The sequence below is a fragment of the Exophiala aquamarina genome (assembly GCF_000709125.1).
Source record: "Exophiala aquamarina CBS 119918 chromosome Unknown aczIA-supercont1.1, whole genome shotgun sequence".
Taxonomy (NCBI): domain Eukaryota; kingdom Fungi; phylum Ascomycota; class Eurotiomycetes; order Chaetothyriales; family Herpotrichiellaceae; genus Exophiala; species Exophiala aquamarina.
In genome coordinates this window covers 3,578,210-3,598,847 of record NW_013550587.1, presented here as the reverse complement: position 1 = coordinate 3,598,847, position 20,638 = coordinate 3,578,210, and the positions used below count along the sequence as shown (strand labels likewise).

Sequence of the window (20,638 nt, the reverse complement as noted above, 5' to 3'; positions counted from 1 at the left end):
AAGGCAAAGCGAGATGCGTGGCACTGACTGGCACGGGCAGCAGACGCAGACGCAGACACAGACACAGGTTAGAGGAGGAAGGAGTTACTAACACTAGTAGAATTGCAACAGCAAGAAAAGCGCAGGAGGCAAGAGGCAAAATCACAGCTGCCCTTGCCCCTTCTGGGATGGGCTCTTCCTCTAGTCCCAGGCAGGTATCGCGTGCCTTGGCGGCGGTGAGCTCCCAATTGAGACGCATCCAACTTGGATTACCTCACTAACTGGCTGTGCATCTCGAATTCCCAATGAGATAGGTTTGTCTATTGCTCCGCGCCTCATCATGGCGTCGACCAAGTCACTACTGCGTCTAGCCAGCAGGCGGTCTCTCAGCGCAGCTCCCAAGTCCACGAGATGCGCCCAAGGTGTCGCCCTGTTCCATAATTCACCTCCCCAAGGAGCCAAGCAGGAAAAGGACCTCAGGACTGCTCCTGCAGATCTTCTATCAGAGCTTCGCAAGGCCCCTCGACCGCGTAGGTAGTACCACAGCAATTGAGGTTGGACCGCTGTGTCGCTAACAGTGGCTGTAGCTCAAGGCAAATTATCCGCACCCATTGTCAATGACGCCGACAAGTTCTCAGAGCATGCCCTTCCCCTTCACCAATATGGCCAATACCTCATGTCCGCCCTTCCCAAGCACGTCCAACAGTTCTCCGTCTGGAAGGACGAGCTGTGCATCTACATCACCCCGACTGGCGTGATCCCTGTCTTCACTTTCTTAAAATACCACACGGCTGCCGAATACACCATGGTAGCAGACATCACGGCTGTTGACTTCCCCACTAAGAACTACCGTTTCGAGGTCGTGTACAATCTCCTCAGTGTTCGGCACAACTCCCGAATAAGAGTCAAGACATACGCCGACGAAGCATCTCCCGTGCCTTCCATCACATCTCTCTACGACGGGGCCAACTGGTATGAGCGGGAGGTCTACGACATGTTTGGCATCTTTTTCACTGGGCACCCGGATCTACGCAGGATTATGACCGACTATGGTTTCGACGGCCATCCATTACGGAAGGATTTCCCGTTGACTGGGTATACGGAGATCAGATACGACGAGGAAAAGAAACGAATTGTCGTCGAACCTCTTGAGCTGACGCAGGCATTCCGGAATTTTGAAGGTGGCAGCAGTTCCTGGGAACAAGTTGGCGTCGGCGTTGATCGAAAACCAGACCAATTCAAGCTGCCCACTCCCAAGCCCGAGGAGAAGAAAGAGGAGAAGAAGTAGTAGTAGTAGAAAGATGACGACCTCACTTGGTGTTTTGGAGCTCAAAGAATTGGAGCACTGCTGTAGAGGCCGCTGCCACAAAACTAGCCTGACATCATACCCTGTATATAACCAAAAACGGACATCAAGACAGGCCTTCCTACCTGTGCGTAGCAACATGAAACTTACATAAGCTGTTTACCGAAACCGAGGTCCCTTTGAGTGAGATCGCAGATCTCTCAGCTCCTTCCCTTACCTAAGTATAGAGGTCGGAGACCCTTGCCAGGATCTACCATTCCTCGGAAGTCATCAGGATGATAGCTGGTTCAAGAGCAGTGCGCGGCATCAGGTAGCATTGGTAAAAGCAATATTTGACTAAATCTTTAACCTTGTGACATTGCCTTCATAATTCTGAGGGACAGCTAAAGTGGGCCATGTCGTTTAGTCACGTTCAAAGACGAATCTGTGCCTAATCGGACCAACAAGTACATCTTAGAGAAAGGTCGTACATTGTTTGGTTCCCAGGAGCTGGCCCAGCTGGTGATACCAGTCTTCACCAACCTGAACTACAGGTACAAGGTAGACCGCCGCAATGCTTGAAGCACTACAACGCTGTTGTTTCGCTCATTTGACTCGCAACATGGTTATTCGCACGTATTGTACGAGGATTCTTCACAGGGCTGTGAGGAGCCTCAAAGAGAGTGCGTGTCGCTTTGATCTCTTCCCAGGTTGAAGGTCGAAGATGAATGACTCTGATCTCGAACTTTTCTCTAACCGTTTCTCCCATCGATCTTGGTGCGAACTGGCTCAATGGAGTGGTTTGGGGCCATGCCTTAATTATTGCACGGACGATGTTGTAAGGAATCTGTTCATCCGCATTTTGTTGGGGGGAGTGAAGAGACTGTGGGGTGGGTGGGAAGTGGGTCTTCCAAAGGGAATGAACTTGCGAGGAATCGATATTTAGTCTGAGTATTGGAGGAAGGCGAGGGAAGAACAAATCCGAGATCTCAATGGCGTGGTTCGCCGTCTCATCTGCTCTTATGGTCCAAGAAGTGGGACGGAGCACGGCGAACAATTCAAACGTTATAGTGTGAGATGGGTCAGCGTGATTCAGCAGTCGCAAAGCCTCTGCGATTCGAAAACACGTTGGTGATTGCTTCAGAGGGGAGAAACCGACAGTAGTGGGGGCTACAGTCAGCTTCGCAGATGGTGGCGGGGGTTCAAAGGCCTCGCGCATGAAAGGTTTCATGGGCAAGCTATTCCGTTGTGTCCGCAGTTTCAAATCAAGATCTGGCCGTTCGGGGGATCTAGCTATTCCCGATGAGGTCTGCCAGGGCTGCGGTGAAGGTGAGTTCACAGGTTGAGATAGAGTTGCTGTCAGTTGTTTTTCAGCTTCCAAGAAATCTTCCACGTCTTCGGGATTGTCGAGGAAAAGGTCGTCGGAATTTTCATTCTGCGCGGGGAGATGTGGGAGTTGTTCGTCGATTGGTTGGATCTTCTTTTGCTCATCTGGTCCATCAACCACGAGACTCGAAGGCCTCGTCTTTGGGCATGAGAATGCCTTAGAATCAATACGCTTTTTGCTGATGTTCGCGTTCTGTTCGTTTGAATTCCAGGGCCATAATATCGGACTGGATAGAGCAACCACATCCCCGGAGTTCGCGAGAGTTGTTAAGCGGGGTTTCAAGGGCGACGCTGCAAATTCAGAGGTCTCGGCGATTTTTTTGGGAGCTGGAGCCTCCGTGTCACCGACGCGCACCTTCTTGCGACGGTGCGTAGGTGATTGTGTTGGAGACTTCTTTCGTTTTCGTGGACCTGCTGGCCATTTCATGCGCTCTGCTGAAGCGATAATCGTCGAGCGAAAGCAGCTGGCCCGAGAAGATTTAATTTTGATTTTATTCCAATCATGGCAGGGATGTGGTGGCTCAGACGACGAAGTGGAAGCGATCTTGCCCGGGGGATTGACCGGAGTCCATATGTTGGTCCTAAATATGTCAGAAAGACAACCTGGGGAGATGGCTGTTTAACCAACCAAGCCAGGTTTTCAGCCACATGTGCGTCCATGCTATCAGATTTTATATGACCCTGGTACCGCTAGGTGAGTCCTGAGCCCGCTGATATCAACCAAAATAGCAGAAGCCAGCATAGGAACTCCTCCGAGAACCAACCTGGCGACAGATTGAGCGCTTAGCAGTTCAAACCTGTGAGCTAGGAGACTCACAAGAAGAAGGAGAAGGAAGATAGTGTAGCCAAATACAGTAGCAGATATGAGTCTGGCATGCAAGGCGGACACGAAAGATGACATGGTGTGAGGCAAAGCTGGAGTCGATGGAAAAGAAAATCATGGTAAAAATTGTGTAAATGCTTCAAGTGAAATGCTGGTTCCTTTGATTGAAAATGGAAAGCACGATTCACGATTCATGATCACGGTCACAGCAGACAGGCAGTCACAGAATCTAGGCCAATAGATATGACCTGTAGTTTGGAGGGATATTAATACAATAGTGTACCTGACCCGATTTTAAGGGCGGTCTGACTCTATGGGACATTTAGTGTGAAGAAATGGAAACGAAAAATCAAAGTGGCTTTTCTAATAATTGAACAAGTCGAAGTCACCTGTGTTGTTGGTGTCAGATACGGGACGAAGTGTTGGTGCAAACACCAAGGTCGGCAGCTGGCAAACTTACGGCTGAGGGAAGGCGGTCAGAACTGCTGTATGCTCTGCAGTACAAATACTGCCGAGTATCCACTCTTAAAACGAAGCCCTTTACTTCCATTGTTTATCCGCAACCAGAATAGGAAAACCTAACACCAGCACGTTGGGCCTCGGATATTCTTAGAGGAACCAAAACGGCTTTGGATATCTCACCGACTGGCTTCGAATTGCATTCCTTCATGCGATATGTCGTACGCGATCGAAACAAAGAAGCGCAAGTTCGACCGCATCCTGGAGGCCTTGGCTGATGCTACTGGCACATCCCCTTCTCGAACTTCCCTCAATTCTCGCAATTGTCAGTCTACATCATTGACAGGCGATGATGCATCAGACGGATCTAAGAGGCGTCGCATAGCCCCAACATCGAGATCTAACCTTACTGCTACCAACTCAACTGCCTCCCTTGTTGGACTTTATCTACCTGCAAGTCGGACAGCGTTTTTAGAGCGTCTGGAAACCTTCCGGCATGTCACTCAGTGGCATGTGCCCTCGACAGACTCCATCAATGCCGCGGCCTGGGCTAAAAGAGGGTGGACGTGTGTTGACACCGATACTGTTTCCTGTGGCTCTTGTAGGGCACGAGTACATATTGATCTATCACTAGACAGTCAACTCCTAAAGACCCGAGAAAGTGAGCAGCAGGGCGAAGTTGGACCAGAACAACAAGAAGATGACTTTGAGGTGGCTGCCGAAGTATACCATGGCATCATCGCGCGATATCAGGACCAGATCATCGCTGCACACTCTGAGAGTTGTCTCTGGCGAAAGCGCGGTTCGGACGCTTCCATACAACGCATAGAGGGCTTGCTGAATACAAACACTGCTCTATCCGCAACAAGAAAACGCTATGAGGGTATCATGATACGTCCCGAACAAATTCCAAATGTGGCAGCACTTCCCTCAGCTTGTATTGCCGGGGAACGAGAGTTGTTGTCATTTCGTCCGGACTCGGTTGATGAGGTAAATACCAATGCTCTCAAATTAGCAATTTGTGGTTGGGAGCGAAAATCTGACGATGTCATCGAATGCCGAAACTGCTTTCGTTCACTTGGTCTGTGGTTGTACCGTGGTGCGCCGCCTGCTATTGAGAAGCTGGACGGGGTTGACAACCACCTCGAGTATTGTCCGTGGAGATCAGCTGAGGCGCAGGATACGGAGATCGCACTTCCCAAACAGAAGCATGGCGAGGACTCGGCTCCGGCCAAGGCACGTGTTCCTGGATGGGAGCTCGTTCACATGGCCATTGTGCGAGACAACACCAGAAAGCTTGTCCATGAATCTACACTGACATCGACCGCAAGCGAGGCCGAGACCAGTACCGGAAGCAGCGATTCGATGATCACACCAGAGCAACGCGAGAAGAAAATGAGGGATTTATTGAAGAGGATCAAGGAGATCAAGAAGCCATTCAACGTCAAGTCTTTACTAAGACGGAAAGAGAAAGGTAAAGCCTGATGGGGCATGACTTTTAGTCCAGACTTGGTCAAGGCCAAGAATAAAAGACGAGGTTCGAGCTAGTGGTATGAGGCCGACTGGTGTCGTACGAAATCAACAAGGCTGTAGTGGATCAGTTGCATCTCCCGTAGTTTGACAAGACGAAAGATGCCCGAGGGACGGAAAACGCCTGGGGTAGTTGAAGCAGGGACGGAAGTGTTGTTTGGCATGAAGAAGGCCGGATCGTGGGTGTATCACGGAAGATGAACTGCGGGTTGCTTCCGGCGAGTCCTCGGAAGGATGAGCGAGGCCGAGGCTTCGAGACGGACGGGCTTGGCTGGCAGCCCACAAACCACAGCATAGAGTCCCGGGGAGGCTAATGCTATTCCAGTCTAAACTCGGATGTAATACTAGTTAGTAGGAACGCCAACCACGGCAATGGAAGAATGAAAGCAGATGACATGCTCATGGACCTTTTACTGCAAGGATAAACATCAAATTTTGCGTCGAGTTGTTACTTTGTTGAGAGGAGAGGTCGAAGGTGGGACAAAGCAAACGCGGTAGAATTGCCTCCAGTACACACCCACGGGTTAAGGCCTCTTGTCAAGCCAGACTTCCCCCAGAGGACTTGGTCAAGTATTAATTAGGCATGGAAGTAGTTAAGCGTAAGCAGCGACCGCGTTCTTCAGGCAATGACACCAGCCTGCCAGCCGCTCGTGGCCCCTCTGTCCAGCACCCGATGTTAAGCAGAGCGCGTTGCACCTACAAGACCTAGCGACGAATGCAAGCAACCCATCAGAACGCTAAGTCAGCCTCGTACATCGAGCACCATGGTCGCTTTAGCACAATGCGCGATTTTACCGTTGATGTTTCGTTCAACCGGGACCAAAGGCATGCTGTGAAAAGCCATAGGCATTGGTTTAGTCTAGGTGGGGGAGTACGCAATCTCGTACTCCCTCTACTCCTCTATTCATTGCTTAACTTAGTTGACCCAACAATCCTGCCGGCCACAGCCTCGATCAGCCTTGAGGATTTCTTCCGTCCAGTCAGCGGGTAGGAAGAATATCCGAGATCGGGCAGAAAATCCACCGTGACTACCTAGGCACATACATCAATGGTGTTTCATCATTTCATGTGGTCTCCCGAGTCTATCCGTTGATCTTATGGACCCAGAGGCTAGAGCACTTTCCGACGCTGCACCATATTCGACATGGGCACGGCCTTAGGGGTTTTCCCTGGCCGGTGGCATGTGACAATGGATTATTGTACGACTATGGATACTGTTTGCCCCTGTATTCGGTATGCCAACATCTCGGTGGAGTTAGTCATTATTGGGGGTCGTTTGCGTGGGACTGTTGGAATGCTGAGGGTTGAGTCTTTCAATATCAACAAAACTATCAGGGGGCCCAGCAAGGCGTAAGAGCAGAAGCGGTGCACGTGTCAAGGACCGAAGTACGAGTCCCACTGGCAGGGCTGCACGAGTAGCTCAAGGGTGTTCGTACAAATTCCTCCTGTATGTACTCGTAGTACCAGTATGTGCTTAGCTTGCCCGGGAAGGGGAAACCTTGGTCCCGGAAGTCAGAGGGGTCGTGCAGTGAGTCCAAACAACGTCAGACTTCGACCGCTACGAGTTACTAGTAGTTACTAGGACTCGGAACTTGACAGCACTCGTACACACAACAAACCTCCAAAGTCACCCAGGCTCGCTCGCACTCACCAAAAGCCGCTTGCCAAGTTCAAGTCCCATCGCCAACATTTCCCCGCATTCAACTTGGTCATCTCTATCCCAACTCCTAGTCCACCCAATCCTCGATCACACATTATTACCTGACCCTTGCGCTGTGTTCGCCTCCACAGCAATACACCTCCCGTACTCCGTACTCCCTGACTAGTAGAACGAAGCCTGTCTTTTCCGCACCTTGCTCACGGTTCAATCCATTCAAACCCATTCAATCTTCCGATCCCAGACCAGGGTGCTTGTCTGCCACCAGTGACCACGAGCCCTGACCAGCTCCACCACCACCACCACCACCACCACCACACTGTGCCTCGTACGGAGGACGGAGTACGCTGCACACTGCACATTGCACACTGCATACTGACGCCTTCCAAGCTGCGGAGTTGACCTGCCTTACCTCGTGCTCTCTCAACCTTCTTTCCACCGACTCTTTATCCGTACCCTTTCTTTCCTTCATTCCTCTGAATTCCTCATCCCTCAACTTCTCAACTCTGGATATTGCTCTACATCTCTCCACTCTCTGTCAGTTTGTATCGCTCCCCTGTGAGCTCTCTGTGTATCAATCTATTGTTGTTAGCGGAGCAACCACATCGTCATACCTGTACCAGAGCTTGCGGGCGCCGCTGATCATTGCTGTCGTTGCTCGCTCCAGTGGAACAACGTCTCCTCGCACTCCACATCTATAACTTCACACCCATCCCTCGAGCTTACCGACAGGTCTGTCTCTGCATCTGTCTCTGCAATTGTAAGTCTCCCCGCGCTTGTACGTATTCCCGGCCCCCTCGCCCACCACTGGAGCCATACCCCACAAATCCCCAAATCATGCACCCGGCGCACTAATTCATTCAATGCAGAACCCCGTTTCACCGTCTAGTCATTTCTAGCCACTCCCGACCTTCTCAACAATGTCTGGTAGTACTGCAAACCGTATCAAGGAAGGCGCACGAACCGCAGCTACCAAAGTCGAGAATGCGACCACGGAGGCGGTGAACCATCCCGTGCAAGCAAAGAATGACTTCCTTCATCTACCACTCACCCGAGCTGCCCTACCGTTCGTCAATGGAGGTCTTGCAGGCATGTTTGCAACCGGTTGCATTCAGCCCATAGACATGGTCAAAGTGCGCCTACAACTGGCAGGAGAAGGCATAAAGACGGGACCAAAGCCTTCAGCAATTGGCATCACAAAGGATATCATTGCTCAAGGTAAAGTTCTAGACTTGTACACTGGTCTCTCGGCAGGTCTCTTGAGACAAGCTGTCTATACCACCGCAAGATTGGGCTTCTTTGACACCTTCCAAAATATGCTGCAGGCGAGAGCCGAGCAAAATGGCACAAAAATTGGTTTCTTGGAACGAGGGGCGGCTGGCCTCACAGCCGGTGGTCTTGCCGCAATGGTGGGAAATCCCGCTGATCTCGCTCTAATCCGCATGCAATCCGATGGCCTCAAGCCAAAGGAAGCCAGAGCAAACTATCGTTCCGTATTTGACGCTCTCACGCGGATTGCCAAGGCTGAAGGAATAACTGCTCTTTGGGCAGGCGCATATCCCACCGTCATCCGTGCCATGGCGCTTAATTTTGGTCAGCTCACATTCTTTGCCGAGTCCAAGGCACAGTTGAAGGCTCGCGCACCTCAACTGTCAGAAAATGCGAACAGGTTTGGCGCGTCTGCTATTGCCGGTTTCTTTGCCTCGTTCTTTAGCTTGCCTTTTGATTTCGTCAAGACCAGGTTACAGAAGCGACAGAGAGGTCCTGATGGAAAACTCCCTTACGCTGGATTCTTTGATTGCGCCAAAAAGGTGGTTCGTGATGAAGGTTGGTTGAGATTCTATCGTGGATTCGGTACCTACTACGTCAGAATTGCGCCTCATGCGTAAGTGTCCTTTCATTATCGCAAACTGTCCATACTGATTCGTGAATAGTATGATCACCCTGATCGTGGCCGATTACCTCAAGCTGATCACAGCTTAAGTAATCTGATCCTAGAGAACGAGGAGGAGACCAACTCCATCAATATAAAAGAGACGAGAAATCGTACCGAGTCGCAATACCATATGATCAACATAGTGAGCAAATGGAGAAATCCATAAGTGAACATGGATTTGAAAACAGTCGCAGCACGGGGAAACCTGCTTCAGGACTGAATAATGGGACGACATTTATATATATATTTCAATGGCGCAGCCGCGGTCAGAAATGATTTCGAAATGGAAGGGCATTGATATCTGGTTGGACATACCCAGAGCTTTCTGCTCCATTGGCTGGAAATAGACCTTGGGTTGAACCTCACGACAATTAAGAGCCAAAGCCGCATCGGTAGGTGTTTAGTTAGTCGAATTTCTCAGGACGATAGAAATATGAACAGAAATGTTTGTATGAAGGAAGAAAAAAGATGGAAAAAAAAATGCAGCTTTTGTTGGCGAAAGGGAATAGTCACGTGGGTTGCTTCGATTTCCCGATTCGGCCTTCCGTGCGAGCACCAGCGCTGGGACAACCTCCTACATATATATACATAGCGTCCCCAACAGGTCGACGACATAGATTTCAGTTGGCGTGTTATTCCTGTTTGTGTGAAGCTTGAAAATGAATGATGAAATAGGTGATGATTCGTCTCTGAAAGGTTACTTGTTTCACAGGAAATGTCTCCAGAGTCCCAGTCCCCTTTGACGACCGCACGTGCAATCGTGGGCTTCGTCGTCATCAGGTCACGTGCTGGGCACGAAAGTTCCCGGAGGCCTTTGCCCGGGATGAAGGCAGGTAAGCCGATCTCAGTCCACGCAATTCTGAGCCTCACTCACAGAATATTTTACGAAAGATCGGTGACATCTGCAATTCCTAGCACCCATGTCCATTTTCCATGCAGCATAATCACATTGAGTATGAATAGGTCTATATATCAGTATGAGTGCTACTCTACTACTACAGCTTGTTTTGGCAGGCACACAAAGCCATTATGAAAACCGAGGCCTGATCGACGACAAACGACTCGACCACCTACTCGTCGCCGGCAAACAGATTCTCTACAAGTCCCACCAAGAAAGCGATGTGAGGTCTGCCCTCGGCTTCGACCCTCGAGTGTGGGAGAGCCTCACGAAAGTCCTTTCCGTCGCGATCCCCGCCCTCGAGCAACACTCATTTGCCTGGAAGAATCCTCCAGCCTTGAGTTTCAATGGGAGTAGTTCAGACCTCATAGCCTCGCATTACCTCTCGCTCGTCAAGGATATTGAACGTCTAAATGACCTATGCACCATTGCTCGCAACCTCCTTGCCACAACCAAAAAGGCGCAGAACTTGGCCTCCGAGAAAGGATTCGACCAACAGATTCTCAAACTCATCGATGTTTGTGTGAGAGTCACGGCCAGAGGGTTTGATGGAGAGTCGAATCCTAGGAATGAGGAGCGATGGCAAAAGGTGGTCAATCTCTACAAGCGACTATTGATTACCTGTCTTCAATTCTTGCACAATTTTATCATGCACAACGAGCAGAGAAAATTAGTATTGTGGCTGGATCTCTTTGGACAATCTCAAACGGCAGACAGTGATGAGCTCGTGCTTGCGGATGAGCAAGAGCTGGAAATTGATGAGAAGCTTCATGCGGCTAAGGAAGACCGAATCAAAGCCGTGGTCGAGAAACTACCAGAAGGCGCACAACCTGCTTCCAATGGGAATCTTGGCTACAGCATCGACGATGTCCATGCTTTGTTCGACTTGATGAGCACCAACAAGGATCCGGACGAGCAAACGCAAGAGGCTGCCAAAGTTCTGATGGAGAAAATCAGAAGCGATTTGGAGGCTACGTCCGGTCTGACCTCAAATCAACTTGACGACAACCCTGATGCACTTTTGAGAGTTGGTGCCGAACTGCGTGCCCGGATTCTGGCTAAGGATGCTACACCATCATTAGCATTATCTGATCAAGCAAACCAGCCTCATTCCCTTGTCAATGGTGCAGCCAGTGATCGAGCCCGACCTTCACTTTGGAGCAATTTACCAGACATTTCTGCGTACGGTGATTTCAAGGGATCCGGCCAGACTATGACCGATGATGACCTGACTATGCCGAGGACCGCAGAATCTGCAGCTGCAACCTTGCAAGAAGCGAAGGATGAACTCATGGCGCGATTACACGAATCTGGACCATTGATAGACGAAAATGGTATGATAGATTACGGTGCTGAAGCAGAACACGAAGGAGATCTTGATGATAGTATCATCGAGAGTGCCGAAGACAGTATAGAGGAAGAAGATGACGAGGAAGACGACGATGATTATGGCCGTACCGGTGACCAAGAACGAGGACTTCTGACTGATGTGCCTCTGGTCCTGGGGCCAACCGAAATCGAAGCTTTGCCTATGATCATCCAAGCCGGCATCGTAGACAGCTTTGGCTCAAAGGATGCTGTTCGGCAAGGGGTCAAGAACATGCAGGCTGTGAGATGCCATATCCTACTTGCACAAGAAGCTGGCCGAAATGTTCTGAGGGAGCTCCTGATCTTCATTGCCGCTTGGGATCTTCCGGATGATGAATTCTACTTCAAGATGATGGTCCAGATCATGGAGGCAATTCTCAAAAATGGGCTCATGTCGCATGCCTATGCCGACTTTGGACAGCCGAAAGATATCATCTCTCCCGCCCAGGCTGTTGTTGTCAAGATTCTCACACACATCTTTCGCGCCAAGTACAGTCCTGCCACTGTTGTCCAGGAAAATAACCAACCCGTCCAGAAGGCACGAATCCCCGCGCCGTTGAGCAGAGTGGATGTCTTGACTGTTCGATACATCTTTATTGTCTTCCGCGGCAACATCATTCCTGAGACATGCGCTCTCATTTACCTTCAAGGCCAAATTCGAGCCGGTCGTGCATTGGCTGAGGATTTTCCACTTAACTTGTGGGATATGGAGAGAGTGTACGAGGGTGTCTATCAATTCCTGGAATTCTTCGCTGTGCTTACGGAAAATAATGACTGGAAACGTCTCTTGGTGCAGTGGGAAATTGTTTATGATCTGGTTACCCTGATCAAAGAGCTCGACACAAGTATTGGCAAGGTTGCACTTACCAAGTCGATGCCTCCTCCAACCCCCACAGCCAATGGCTCAAGTTCTAAGTCTGAGCAACAACCTCGATCCTCAGTAGCGCCTGTCGCTGTGGAAAGACCATACGACCTGCCCACAGTGGACAAGGACCTAGCATCAGTCGAGCAACCTGATTCCCCGCCAATGTCGCCCCCTCCACCTGCCGTGACTGAGGAACCAGCCGACTTTGAGTGGCGAAATCTAAAGAAACTCATCGTGCTGGTGCTATCAAGTCTAGTCTGGAAGTCTCCAACAGTGCAGAATCAGATTCGTGAATACGGCGGTGTGGAAACTATTCTCAGCTGCACACAATATGATGGTATGTGGCCTCCTCTGTCCTCCGTGGAGTAATTTTAGACTTCTGATGCTGATCGTTATGTTCCTTCAGCGTGCAATCCCTACATCAAGGAGCACGCAGTCATGTGCTTGAAATTCCTCCTCGAAAGCAATCCCGAGAATCAGAAGCTAGTGTCCAGCCTCGAAGCACGAGAAGTGGTCCCAGGACCATCAGGTGGTGATGCTCTGAGTCGCATGGGTGTCGATGTCAGTGTAGGCGACGATGGAAAGGTAAAGGTCACCAGCAATTCCCAAGCAAAACAACTCCGCCACCAGGAACGGGAATCTACGCCATCTTCGGCCATAGACAAAGTGTCGAACAAGGCGGCATCGGACGACGACGCACGACGGAAGCTCGAGAATCTCGATTTGAATGGCAATGGTTCCAGTGACATCGAGTTTATGTAGTGCAAGATACTCGAGAATTGGAGACAGTGGTCGAGGACTTCGATGTTGGTCAGGAACGCCTCTGGTTCTTTGCAAGGATGGTTTACGGGAAAGGCTGCTACGCCAATCGGCCCTAAGTCGCAGGCGTGAAGTGGGCCTCCTAAAAATGCAGATGACTATGACTGGACGGGGTGTATGATAGATCTCAGGAGTCAGGGACTCATGTGAGTTTTTCATCGTCCCTGAAACAACAGTGATCCAAGACAAGGCATCAGTAATGTCTCTTCCTGACAAAACGATATGTCCATTGGAATTCTCCCCCCCCCCTCTCTCAGATATATATGCTCTTCACGCATACTCCTCGCATCCATCCAGCCACCCCAAGGTTTTCACACTTGCTCAGTCAGCTAGAGCCCCCTTCCTCCTCTCCTGCCCTCCCATTTGCAGCTCCGGTCCAGGCCTTGCACGTTCCTCAGGTCCACTTGCGAATTCAAACCGGTCATCCAGCAACCAGTCATTGAAGGGGTGACGTCGTTATTAGACCCAAACCACGCCAACGGGCCACCAAGACAAGCATCCATACATAAATCCATTCAGTTCGTTGATTTTATAATTTTTGTTCATTTGACTCTGAGTCATGCACAGCCGTCATGGTGCCGTCGATCACAGGCTGAACTCCAACCTATTCCCCGCATAATCGCGCGCGAAGAACCGCTGTGGATATTCAACTCCCTTTGCGCCTGATAGAAAACCCCATCGTTAGTATAACTATCATTAGATCGTTCTCGAACCCCCAACCAGGGTTCACGCGATCATATCCAAAACGCTCAAAAGGCAAAGGCCAAAAACTCACCAGAATCCACATCCCCAGGCTTATCCGCCGCCTTCGGCGCGCTCTCACCACCCCGCTGGAAATGCTCATACACCTTCCTCCGCATCTCCAACAAGGCCTCGCCGTCACTCAGCTTGAAACACGGATGGCGGCTGGAGTCCGGGCCGGTGAAGTCCGACGGTTTCCCGAACGCGATGTGCACCTGCTGGCCTGAGTCGGCGATATCGAACCACGCCAGGCTGTCCCTCTGCAAGTGGGGGACGGGCCGAGGTGTGAGGCCGAGTGTTCCGCTGTAGAATTCAGTAGCCAGAGGGAGGGTCCCCGAAGGGACAGTCAGGTTGATGTGGGCGATGCCTGTTATGGGCATGTTCAGAGTCGCTAGAGCAGAGTGGCTGGTGGCGATTTACTGTACTGTTGGTGCTTAAGGGGAAATGGAAATAGACTGAAGGTCCGGGGTGGGAAGATTGGATCGGATTAGGACTTGTCCAGTTATCGACTCTGTCGTAAGCAGAGCAGGCGGAAAAATGCTTCCTTTGGAGCCAGCAGCTGACCTTTGTGCTAGATCAGGGCTGTTGGGCGCAATGGTGTGTCAAAAGGAAGTCGGAATTGTCTGTCCTCTCGTTATTCCGCTTCGTAGATATCTAGATGGGTGTCTAGTGATGTGGAAGCGGCAAAGTAAGCGGATAAATACTGATTAATAACTTAGGTTCACGGTTGGAACCAGTGGGGCCGGCCATGTTGCAATGCGGCAGCCTGCCGAGGGAATTGACCTCGCGCCCGGCTTATGACTCCGTACATGCCGAAGCGACGCTATATATGTATGTGTTGAGTGGGGGAAGTCAATCTGAAAGAATTGATGTTTCCCTTGCCCTTCGGTGGTTGCCAGGTCTATTATAGGAAGAAGAATAAGGATCGGTATTTGCAGCCCAGCTCTCACAATTGACGTATGCCTACGAGATCCCTCTAGAATTCAAAAACCATCCTCCTTTATTTCCCCTCTCCTTGAGTCCGTGTGTAACGGTGGAGCTGGGACTATTATCGCGTTGTGGGACTTGATCGAGGTCAGACATATAAGCCCGGTACAGTATCGTTGGAAGGCCTGAGTGGTCGATCTTGCAAAGATCATTGTGCAGTTAGTTGACCATGAAAGTAGGCAATATACTTTCGATATTCAGGAAAATGATATTACGAGATAAAATGCGACTCTAATAAAACTAATTGTCAATGCCCGGATAGCAACGATAATATCCCAAGAATTCACAACTTTTTCACCAGTCTATTCATATTCGTGGATGGTGGCCTCCGAAATGATGGACCCTGTTCACCTTTTCCGGATTCAGCCTCACTGATCAACCACGATAGCTACCGCTACCGCCCACAAAATAGTTGCCATTACCATCAGCAAAAGGGATGCCTCGTGGGACATCCCCATCTACCAATGAATTTCCCTATGAATAGCCTCCCACGCCTCCACCTACCCCTTCCTGTGGAGGAAATTACATTCGCCAACGCCTGTAATTGTCGTTTTTGGGGGTGCTGCGGTCTTCCTGAACTCCGAGAAATTGATGGGTTGGTTCCCAGGTTCAGGTTCAGGCTCAGCAGATCGCTTTGCGTGAGGGGGGTCTGTGGCTTCCGCCGCTAATTTTGCGGAATGCGTGCTCATTCTCGACGCCCACAGATCGAAGAGCTTGTTCCCCGGCTCGGGTTCGGGTTCAGGTTCAGGCTCTGCAGATCGCTTTGCGTGAGCGGGTCCGGCGGCTACGGCCTCAGCTGCTGATCTTGCTGACAACGAGCTTAACTTCGACGACCAGAGATCAAGGAGCTTCTTGCCGGGGTCGGGCTCCGGTAGAGCGGATGGGTCTGGCGCAGCAGTTCTCTTCTTGAACCCTCCATCATACCCAGATTCCCATGGCGCAATCCATGTAGCTTCCTCGACTTGGGTATTCGTTGTCCAGGGCTTCCAGGTCGATTTGGCAGATTTGATCCGATCCCTTTGGATGGCTAGATCAAGAAAATTAGTCTCCTTTGGGTCCGGCATTGCGCTTCTCTTATCGATTGACTCGCAATCTACCCCATCCCCATTCTCCATGCATCCTGAAACCTCTGATACGTCAATATCCGCTGATGGATTTTCAGGTTCATAAGCCTGGCCCACAGAAGGAGGTATTCTTTGTGTAGTCGTGGCCATGGCTCCACCGTCTCCGCCAACTAATGACCTTCGCTGCAAGATCTGGCCATTCGGAACTTCGTCAGGCCGATAGATTGGAAAGTCCCAAGGCGGGTTTGTAGCTTCTGAAGCCCCACCGGTGTGACTGTTTGATGCAGCAGTGGTTGTGGCGTCTGGAGAATTAGCAAGAGTCATTTCTCTCCTCTGATGTGGCTGGTCGGGGATCTGAACATTGTCAATGAGGGTTTGTCCCTCCTGATCATGTGCTCCATAGTTTCCCGAGGGAGATCCATTGTCGTCAACAATAGCAGGAGCGGCCGCCTCCATGGGGTCTTGAGATTCTTGTAACAAATCGCGACCTAGTCTAGCACGGGCAGTGGCCTCATTTGGGCGAATGATAGTGTATGAAGTCTTTGCGCTTTGTGCAGATATGACCATATTTAGCAGCTGGACACCAGTGGATGTGAGCCCTCCTCTCGCACTGTATGCTTCTGAAAGGGGACCAGAACCCCAGTTGGTTAGACTAGTCTGCTCTGCTGGAAGGATGTTCTCTGTATACTTTTTGTCATCCGGATTAGCGGTTGGCTCAGGCTCAGCAGAACGAGCGTCCAGCCCAGCGGGAAATGAGTGGGGTCCATCAAGTCCTGGCTTCGCTGTCCGTTTTGCAATCGAGCTAGATCCGCCCTGCATCGAGACGGTCATAGTCGTTGTCGAAGTTCCTGTAATAGCTTTCGTGTAATTGACATGGTCTGATGTAGCGGTTCGGGGAGACTGACCCTGGTCTTGGGAATTTTGGGCTGCAGCAGCGGCTACCTTTGACCAGAATTTGGATCTCCATCTTTTGTGCAAGTTGGGCTCACTGGGTTGTTGCTCTTCATTGGCAGCATTGTCGTAGTCAATATAGATATCGTTTTCGTGATCTCCGCTCGATTCCACATTTCGCTTGGTAGGTGCCACAGAAGTGATACTCAAATTACCGTTAGACGATGCAGAAGTCTGCGTAGAAACAGATGTACTGTTTCCTTTCCATTCTTTTCGAGTTTCATCACTGCCACATTGCTCCCATAGAGATTCTTTGGCTGATCGCATACGACATACTGTGGTATTTACGCAAGCTGCATCGCATGGTCCTGTTACTCCTTTCCCATCTATACTTGTTGACCTGAACATGCGATATATTGCCGCCAAGTTGGTCCCGTCAGACGAGGTCGCTTGCAACATTGTAGTCCCCACCCTGTGCCAGAAGGCTGCGTTAAGCGGACTGTTAGACGGCCAATTGATAGCCTTCCCATATGCTTCTCTGGCATCGCAGCCAAGCTCCCACACTAGACCGTTGGCACTCCCGTTTTGTCCATTATTGTTCGTGGCCGTATTTGCTTGAGACCGGGGGGCATTAGATAGATTCGAGCTATTCGTGTAATAGGTTCGAGATTCGTAGACCCTGAAATCTCCGGTATCGACCTCGTAGACTTTGTATGAGGGATGCCCACTTTTTGGAGATAGAGATGGGCCAAGCCAAGAAACCACCGCCACATTATCCTCTTTGGCAACGTCTTTGCCACCAGCCTTGTAGAAGATATTGACAGAATCTGTATGCAGATGGCCGAAGAAGATCCCCGCAATGACATGAGGCGAGAAACGTTCTATGACTTGGTAGAAAGCTTCTGAGTGATCTGGAAGGGTTTGTTCAGCAAAGGGTGGAACATGTCCAACAATCCAAACACGTTCCTGGGCCTTTTCAGCCTGTATAAGCCAGCCTATCAAGTCAGAAAGGATGATCGAATCACGTGGGTTCGTTGTATTGACATAAGTGTAATAATTTTGCAATGCCCAGAAGTTTGTGTTGAGAGCAATGATTCGTAGCTGCGGATATTTAGGGTGCTTAGCAGTATAACCCATGCGATGAGGTCCAATTGAAGCGCTCTCTTCTATGGACAGCCAGTTATATGCATCAATTATACGCTTCATATGGCCGTAATTGTTTACTTGCGATTGCTGCATATCACCTATCAAAGGACGTTGGACTGAAGGCTCCTCTACATTCGGTATGATCAGTAAGCGTTCAACTTTTGAAGCAGAGCTTTATGCAATAGAAACCTACCATTGAAAGCATCAAGGGCGCCCAGAACGGGAAACACCGGGTTTTGAGGTATGAAATATTTCATCACCTGATACACTGCGGACTGAACATATGCGAGGTACTTGTCATTTCGGTACTTCGCGCTCTCTCGAGGCATTAGATCACCCGTGAAAATGGCCCAGTCTATATCACCCTTTCCTGTGGTGTCCTTCCCGCTAAGAGGTGCAACTGAAGACAACGCCGATGCCAAGAGAGATAGCGGAGTGTCACAATTGGGGTGACCACTGAACGGTGCAGGGTTCTTGATGCTGGTTTGGTTCTTCGGGTCCGTACGACAACAACCTGCTGAAGGGCAGTCAACTGCTTCTGCACCAACAGTATAGCGAGGGTCAAGATGGATATCTGAAATGTGCAGAACCTTTACTCGCTGCCCATTTGACCGTGGGGCCGTAGCATTTGGAGGTTTATCTGTGTCGAAGTTGAGAGTACCCTGCTGGGGCTTGGGCTTTTCACACCAACTTTGACCGAACATACTATTGCAAATGAATTTGCCGTCATTTCCCAAAACATCAGCCCCCTGTAAAACTTGTGCCCACATTGCAGGTTCAGGTTTATCTGTGGCATAATCTTGTTCACAATCCGCATCAGGCTTAAACTTGACGGCCTGGCATAGTCTGATCAATGCATCAGAGAAGTTGCCGGGCGCAAGGCGAGCAACAGTTTGAGCGGCGGTGATCACGCTCACACATCTTGAACAGTTTCCTCCGATGCCAGCAGATCCATTGATGACAAGGACTGCTGTATCGATGGACTGGTAAAATGCTTTTGTAGGGTCTGTGTTCTCCGGGATAGGATAATGTAACGGGAAATTCACCTTGTTGGGCACGGTTTGGTTGATGTAGAGTGGGTCAGTAAGATTAGAGGGGAAAGAATAATTGTAGTATGCATCGTTGATGATTGGTTGTGGCTTTAGGTTGTCAGTAGACTATACTAAAAGTAACGGCTGCGATGTCAATTACCTGCTGAACAAGTGATGGCTGCTTGTTATAGGACCCAAAGATCGCTTTTGGAAAATCTAGTTGAGCAATCCATGAGGCGATCGTTTTACCAGCTGGGGAGCTGGTGGTTGAATTATTAGGCTGATCAGCTCTAGAATGTGGAAACAGCGCCAATGGGCACACCCAAATTCCGAAACCCAATCTCATGACTAGAACATTGGGTGGTATTGTCTCACGAGAAGATACACATCTGGCTTTCAAGAGGGTTTTGAAGCTGGTAGCTTACATACCTAGGCGCTGCATCTTTGTCTGCCCGATTCACTGCCATTCCCGTTCGCGGCCGGGGTTTGGATAACCTAGCTTTGTTCAATGCACTCACCAGTAGCGTCAGGTTAGCTGCTTTCAGGTTGCAAGAGCTTAAGCCCCACAGACTGCCCCATTGAGGTGAGGTTTTAGAACTCTGAGTTCAGGACGCACGATCATCCTGCCTGGGAGGACTGTGGCTGCATTGGAGGGTGTAAATGCTTCCATAATGACAGGGTTCTTGCAAGATCAGTTCGCTATATTGTATAAAGGAAGTCGATAGGCAATCTGACAACTCATCATTATCAGGCCCAATTTCCTGTTTGTGAACAGGAGCTTCAGTCAACGCGAAGTTGTATAGGCAGTTGTTGTAGGCAGACAGCGCCAGCCTTGTTAGGCCTATTGGCATGTGATCTGGGGCTCCTGTCACGTGATAGCTGTGACTTTCCGACTTCCTACAAGACATCTGCAAAGTACTTAGTCAGAGAAGGAGATAATGGACTCTGAGTATTGAGTAGCCACTGGCATTAACGTTCTATTAGTATGGAGTACTTACACGAAGCACTCCGTACAGTCATAAGAGTTAGGGGAGGAATGGAAGGAATGACTGCGCCACAGAATTGTGGCCGACAATGGTACTCTACACATATCGGGGATTCCTTCCGAAGTAGCCTGTGGCGCCTTTTCTGAGCCAATGGGAGAACCCCAAAGTCTGCACCGCCCCCGGGGAACGCCGGTATATCACAACACTTGTAGGCCACAAACTGCTTCAAGGGCTGTGATTTGCTGCGCCCCCTCGTGCTTGCTTTGCGGCTTCTAAACCCCACCTTGACTCACTTCCTTCAAAAGTCCAGCTCTCCCAGCCTTACCGCCTGATTTCTTCGTTCTACTCTCTTCCAGTTGGTTTATCTCTCTTCCCCTGTACGAAGTATAGCGCATGGTTATACCGTCTACTGTCTTGTTGGGTTTTCAGGACCAGAGTATTGGACACTTTTTGCTCGCCAACCTTTGGCTTCTGGGGCAGATGGCTGAATCTTCAGGTGGACCAGTGGAGGGAAATGGTAGGATTCTCGAGGTTCTTGGAACATGTCAGTGCTACAAACACCTACTCATGAACAAATCCCCAGCCAGAGCCGAGGTATTTCCTGCGAGGCCCCTTGACCCATCAAGGGTCTACCCAACTAATTGGCCATCAAGCTAATCAACAATTCAGAGGCTCCCCGACTATTTCTTCAGGGGTAGTGGGTCGATTCACGCACCACTCCCAAATCCAATGGAAACAGTGTCGTTCAAGTCGCTGGACACAAGGTACGAGCAGGGTTCAATAAGCG

General features: G+C 50.1%; 7 protein-coding genes across 7 annotated transcripts; 4 read left to right on the top strand and 3 right to left on the bottom strand.

Moving 5' to 3' along the window:
- Positions 1 to 319: 319 nt before the first annotated feature.
- A1O9_01279 (NADH-ubiquinone oxidoreductase 30.4 kDa subunit, mitochondrial) lies at positions 320 to 1,267 on the top strand (the record flags this gene model as incomplete). Its single annotated transcript, XM_013410438.1, has 2 exons — positions 320 to 509; positions 567 to 1,267. The coding sequence occupies 2 exons, from the start codon at positions 320 to 322 to the stop codon at positions 1,265 to 1,267; spliced, it is 891 nt and encodes a 296-aa protein (XP_013265892.1).
- Positions 1,268 to 1,850: 583 nt separating this feature from the next.
- On the bottom strand, positions 1,851 to 3,310 carry A1O9_01278 (uncharacterized protein; the record flags this gene model as incomplete). The annotated part of the gene is made up of 2 exons (XM_013410437.1): positions 1,851 to 3,231; positions 3,279 to 3,310. The coding sequence occupies 2 exons, from the start codon at positions 3,308 to 3,310 to the stop codon at positions 1,851 to 1,853; spliced, it is 1,413 nt and encodes a 470-aa protein (XP_013265891.1).
- Positions 3,311 to 4,148: 838 nt separating this feature from the next.
- A1O9_01277 (uncharacterized protein) lies at positions 4,149 to 5,417 on the top strand (the record flags this gene model as incomplete). Its single annotated transcript, XM_013410436.1, has 1 exon — positions 4,149 to 5,417. One exon carries the CDS (start codon positions 4,149 to 4,151, stop codon positions 5,415 to 5,417), a length of 1,269 nt encoding a protein of 422 aa, XP_013265890.1.
- Positions 5,418 to 8,039: 2,622 nt separating this feature from the next.
- Positions 8,040 to 9,102, top strand: A1O9_01276 (uncharacterized protein; the record flags this gene model as incomplete). The annotated part of the gene is made up of 2 exons (XM_013410435.1): positions 8,040 to 9,004; positions 9,054 to 9,102. 2 exons carry the CDS (start codon positions 8,040 to 8,042, stop codon positions 9,100 to 9,102), a joined length of 1,014 nt encoding a protein of 337 aa, XP_013265889.1.
- A 930-nt stretch (positions 9,103 to 10,032) lies between these two features.
- A1O9_01275 (uncharacterized protein) lies at positions 10,033 to 12,948 on the top strand (the record flags this gene model as incomplete). The annotated part of the gene is made up of 2 exons (XM_013410434.1): positions 10,033 to 12,523; positions 12,593 to 12,948. The coding sequence occupies 2 exons, from the start codon at positions 10,033 to 10,035 to the stop codon at positions 12,946 to 12,948; spliced, it is 2,847 nt and encodes a 948-aa protein (XP_013265888.1).
- A 642-nt stretch (positions 12,949 to 13,590) lies between these two features.
- Positions 13,591 to 14,126, bottom strand: A1O9_01274 (uncharacterized protein; the record flags this gene model as incomplete). Its single annotated transcript, XM_013410433.1, has 2 exons — positions 13,591 to 13,667; positions 13,781 to 14,126. 2 exons carry the CDS (start codon positions 14,124 to 14,126, stop codon positions 13,591 to 13,593), a joined length of 423 nt encoding a protein of 140 aa, XP_013265887.1.
- Positions 14,127 to 15,233: 1,107 nt separating this feature from the next.
- On the bottom strand, positions 15,234 to 19,332 carry A1O9_01273 (uncharacterized protein; the record flags this gene model as incomplete). The annotated part of the gene is made up of 4 exons (XM_013410432.1): positions 15,234 to 17,932; positions 18,028 to 18,991; positions 19,026 to 19,125; positions 19,295 to 19,332. 4 exons carry the CDS (start codon positions 19,330 to 19,332, stop codon positions 15,234 to 15,236), a joined length of 3,801 nt encoding a protein of 1,266 aa, XP_013265886.1.
- Between the last annotated feature and the right edge of the window lie 1,306 nt (positions 19,333 to 20,638).